This window comes from Otolemur garnettii, unplaced genomic scaffold (genome assembly GCF_000181295.1).
Source record: "Otolemur garnettii isolate 467f Iridium unplaced genomic scaffold, OtoGar3 scaffold00136, whole genome shotgun sequence".
NCBI lineage: Eukaryota > Metazoa > Chordata > Mammalia > Primates > Galagidae > Otolemur > Otolemur garnettii.
This window is the reverse complement of record NW_003852531.1, coordinates 247,878-253,228: the sequence shown is the minus strand read 5'-3', so window position 1 is coordinate 253,228 and position 5,351 is coordinate 247,878. Positions and strand designations below refer to the sequence as shown.

The window sequence follows — 5,351 nt, the reverse complement described above, 5'->3', positions numbered from 1 at the left end:
AGCTTTGAGTTGGCCCTCTTCACCTTTCTATAAGTGTCCACGAGGCTGGGTATATTTAAAGACGCAGTCTCTAGCCTGATCTTCTCTAGAGATGCTTCAGTCTCAGTACACTCCTTCCCAGCACTGTAGACCTCGTCAATGAGCAGGCATTTCTCCTTAAGTTGTGTAGCCAGTGCTTCTGCAAGCTGCTTTTCACGCCTTGCATAAAGTTGGCTTCTAATAGATTGAGCAAGTCGGAATAAAACAATGAGACCCACCAAGAAGATGATAAGAGGTGGATCCACCAGTGTCTCCCACTGGAGACTATGGAAAGTGAGTCGCAGACTCAGGTCCAGGGGCAGTGGCTCCATCACCACTGAGTCCAGCTTCTCTTGGGTCAGCCCAGAGGACAGCTCCACAGATCTACAGCCACCACAGGGCTCTGGCCAGTCGCCGTAGATTCCACGGCCACAACAAACCTCAACATTCCACCTGGAACCCAACCAGTAACAGGCATCCAAGAGTGGTCAGTTCCAGGGTCGTGGGAGGAGGAGAAATGTAGATAAGATGTACTTTTCTCCACTACTTTCTAGTTATTTTTCTTCACTTCTTTTTTACTGTGTTTGTATCAATATAAAATAAAAATACAGTCAGATTTGCTGATCTCAAGTGTGTGCATGAGAAAAGGCTTTCTGTAAGCGTCTAGAAGGCTGAGTATATGTAAAGAATCATTTTCCCGCCTGACCTCCCATATCCTACCACACTACTAATGTATATCTATCTTCTCCATTTATACAAAAATGCCCAGATAACAGTTTAGTCATTGTGTACTCACTTTGGCCACAGGCAGTCCCTGCTGTGGGTGCTGGGAACATACATTAGCTAGGCCTGAGAATCCTAGATGTGAAATAAATCATCATGTGTCCTTTGATCTCTGCCTCCTTCGGTCAAAATATGTAAATTTACCTCTGTTTTGTGCAGATCTTGTGTGTACTTTGTTAATTTCTGACAAATGTGACATTGTATGAATACAACACAGACATTTTGGTGATGTTAAGTGTGGGCCATTGTGATTAAATATATTGTGGATATTCAAGCACACGGTGTTCCTATACACATGAGTTTTATTTCCCATGGGAGTAGAAATTCCAGGCTTACATATGCTAAATATTTTAAAACAGCTTTATTGGACTATAATTTGCATGTCTTAAGTTTCACCCATTAAATGCACCATTCATTGATTTGTAAAAGGTAAGTACAGAGTTTCACATTTTCAAAAATTCCATCCACCTAAAAAGATGCCCGTGACTTTGTTGCCTGTTTTGACACAGCCCACTCCTCTCCCATTGAAGTACTCCCGCTGTTCAGCTTCTAGTTCACCGCCTTCTATGGGCTGTTTTCTTTTTGCCCTCACTTTGGTCATGTTTTCTGTTTCTCCATTCCTGGTTTCTGTTTTGCTCTCAAATCTGTTACTATTAGTTTTGATCTAGAAGTTTGTTCATGAGCCACTTTACTTCTTGAGAAACTCATCCCCTTCTGACCTCTGCTAGTCCCTTGGTGTTAAATTCCACCTGCACCAGCATGACCTCTGAACTTTCCCATGCCAGCCCTTTCCACTCGCTGTGTATTCACCCCACAGCTGCCTCCACAGCACCTACACGATTGCCTCTAACATGTCCAAAGCAAAATCTAATCCCCACATGAGAACCCTTTCTCCTTTATTTCTCCATTATCATAAAAGCAAGTCTAACTTTACAGGGGCTCCAGCTCCAGCTCTGGGGTCTTTCTTGATTCTCCCACATTCCATTCTCCATTCCACTCCACCTGTTCTACCTGCTCACAGCCACCACTCCGTCCTGACAGGGCGACTGTCAGCCTCCTCCCCCAGCTCCTTCCTCTACCTTCCCCCTGCTGTTTGCATTTCTATCTGCCAGGAGCTTGGGAGTCATCAACCTATACTAACAAAGACTGAAAGGCCGCAAAAACAATAACTCATGAAATGATTGAATTTACCCTACAAACTTCTGGTCTCAAAATCGTGGTTACAGACAGCAAATTACAAGGTATTGGAACAGAAAGGTCTGTGGGAATCAGTGCTGGGCTAAGAAAATCTGAACTATGATAGAATTGCTAGAGGCCAGGTGCACGGACAAGTCTGAGAGTTAAAAATTTCAGGGTTCCCCAGTCGTGGGGCCCCAAACTTTTGTTGTTTTAACCTTAGGGAGCTCAGTCTGGTTCTCACAGTAAATTATGTGTTGTGTGTGTACATGCATGCACGTGTGAAATCCCCTCCTGTAGCCAGAAGAGAGAGAGGATTTAAATGATTAGAAATGTACCAGAGCAGTGTGATCTTAACAAAGTCTGTCCTTCCATGAAACTAGTGAAACACAGCCTAGCGTGCTAAGGGTTTTTATCAGCGCTTCACTAACCTGGGAAAAGGTAACACCTGCTCTTAGCCAGCTCTGACCTTGTACATGGGGGTAGGGAAATTCCCACTTGCAGTCCATTTTTGCTATTTCTCCCACCCAAGTTGGGTAAAGGCTGGGAGACACTTGTGAAGTTCAAAGCCCAGAGACAAAGGCTCAAGAAAGACTGAGCTGTAGTAATAGGGCTATAGAACATTTTCCCTTTCTACACACCTGACCACCACATTAGTAAGTGTCCATCAGTAAATGAATGAAGAAAATGTACCATACATATAGTCAGTCTTTAAAAAGAGGAAATCCTTTCATTTGCGAATAAACCTGGATAATATTATGAAAAACAAATGAAGCCAGGCATAGAAAGATAAATACTCCATCATCTCACGTGTATGCGGATTCTTAAAAAGTTGAACTTATAAAAAACAAGTATAGGTGAGGCGTGGTGGCTCACACCTGTAATCCTAGCAATCTGGGAAGCTGAGGTGGGACAATTGCTTGAGCTCAGGAGTTTGAGACTAGCCTGAGGAAGAGTGAGGCTGCAACTCTACTATAGTTCCAAAACAGAAAAACATTAGCTGGGCATTGTGATGGCTCCTGTAGTTCTATTTACTTGAGAGGCTGAGGCAGAGGATTGCTTGAGCCCAAGAATTTGAGTTTGCTGTCACCTATGATGATGCCATGGCATTCTACCAAGGGCGATAGAGTGAGACTCTGTCTCAAAAAAAAGTAAATAAAATTAAAAACCCCCTTGGCTTGGCACCCATAGCACAGTGGTTATGGCGCCAGCCATATACTCTGAGGTTGATGGGTTCAAACCTGGCCCAGTTCAGCTAACTAACAATGACAACTGCAACAAAAAATAGCTGGGTGTTGTGGTGGGTGCCTGTAGTCTCAGCTACTTGGGAGGCTGAGGCAAGAGAATTGCCTAAGGCTAAGAGCTGGAAGTTGCTATGTCTCAATTAAACAAACAAACAAACAAACAAACAAACAAAAAACCCCAAGTGCAGCGACATCTATCAGGAAGTGAAGAGTGAGGAAAACAGGAGATGTTGGCCAAAAGGCATAAAGTTTCCTTTCTTCTGGATGAATATATTCTGGAGATCTGGTGTACACCATGGTGCCTAGTTAATGTTGCCATATTAAGTACATGAAATTTGCTGAGAGAGTAGGTCATAAATAGTTTGCTGACATTCAACAAAAAATGGTGATTGCTATGTTAATTAGCTTGAACATTGTAATCATTTCATAATATATATGTTTCACAAATATCACTTTGTACACTGTAAATACATGCAGATATTAATTATACATGTACCTTAGAAAAGCTGGAAAAGTTATGTTTAATGCGAACAAAAAAACAACAAACAATATCTCCCAATGAAGAATTGCCTAGGTCAAGATGGCTTCAGGAGTGAATTGCATCAGATATTCAAATAAGAATTAACTGTAAAATCTTCCAAAAATGTTGCTAAAGGGAATATTTTCAAATTCATTGTATTAGACCAAAGCCAGAAAAAGACACCACTAGAAAATAAAACTGCAGGGGAATTGTGGGAAGATGGCTGACTAGAAGCAGCTTTCACCAGTGGCTCATGTCTGAAGGGAGACATATTGAACTGAAGGGGATGGAAGCCAAATGTGAGGAGGTCCACACTGAGAGGACTGCATGAGGTACAAATCACTCAGGCTGAATTAAGCAGCAGAAATAAGAAAGTGGGAGAAAAACAACAGGTACAAGATGAGCTCCCAGAGGAAGGGAGACCCCTCTCCCCAAATGGGAGCTCGATGAGTGAGCAACCAGCCTGCCAAGAAACAGTCCAAAAGTCTGATCACCTTATCCCACAGGAAAGCAGTCACTAAGTCCCACTCTTCCTTCATTATTGAGGTCCCACCACTGAGCCTAGGCCCCAATTTTTAATTTTTATTTAATTAATTAATTAATTAATTATTTTTAGGACACATAAAATTTGCTTTAATACTTCTTTGGGGAAAAAAAATCACACTTTTAGTGAATGAACAAAAAACATTTTTACAGTAGCAGTGGGCTATTATTCTTATCTACCATGCCATGAATTCGTAGGGAAGAGGTTCCAGTAGCTCAGGGAGGCACCTTGCCATTGAATGTGACAAAGCGTTGACTTTTGAATTCATGGAAAATAGGTACCAGCACCTTGTATCACTGTTACATGAGGTCTATTGGTTGTCCTGTGTGCTATGCTGTATGCCTATTATGCCATGAGCTCATGGAGAATAAACAGGTTCTTGCACCTAAAAGCATGGGTCCACTGGTACTCCTGTGTGATATGTTATATACTTTATGCCATGAATTCATAGGGAATGGGTTCCAGGAGCTCAGGCTCCTTTCCGTTGGTTCTCACAAAGTGGGCTTCTCTGGGTGGAGTAGCAGGTGCTTCAGTTGAACCCAGGTACCTTTCTCTTTGGCTTCCTTCTTTTTCTGATCATTTTCCTTCACACGTTTCAGGAAGCTATCTCAGCTCTTAAGAGTGCTTAATATGCTCAATATGAACATTAATCCTCTTGGCAAGAATCTTGTCCTTAACCTGTTTGTTGACAACAATGCCAACAGCATGCTGGGTAACATTGTAGACTCTTCCAGTTTTGCCATGGTAACATTTGTGTGGCCTGCCTTTTTGAACAGTACCCATTCCCTTGATGTCTGCAATGTCACCTTTCTTGTAGATTCATATATATGTGGCCAAAGGAACAACTCCATGTTTTCTAAAAGGCCTAAAGAACATGTATCGGGGGCCTCTCCTCTTTCCCTTTGTGTTTGTCATTTGGTGAATTACTAGAAGATGGTGTCTTGGGCCGAAAGGCTTTTTATTTTTATTAAATCATAACTGTGTACATTAATGTATTTGTGGGGTACAATGTACTTATTTTATATACAATTTGGAATGCTTACATCAGACTGGTTAACATAACTTT

At 41.9% G+C, this 5,351-nt stretch overlaps 1 protein-coding gene across 1 annotated transcript in view; it reads right to left on the bottom strand.

Annotated features, from left to right (window-relative positions):
• LOC100947382 (suppressor of cytokine signaling 5-like) overlaps positions 1-5,351 on the bottom strand; it is a 40,628-nt gene that overhangs the window by 4,912 nt on the left and 30,365 nt on the right. Inside the window, 1 exon segment of the mRNA XM_012810543.1 lies at positions 24-471. Coding sequence (XP_012665997.1) covers positions 24-471 — 448 coding nt within the window.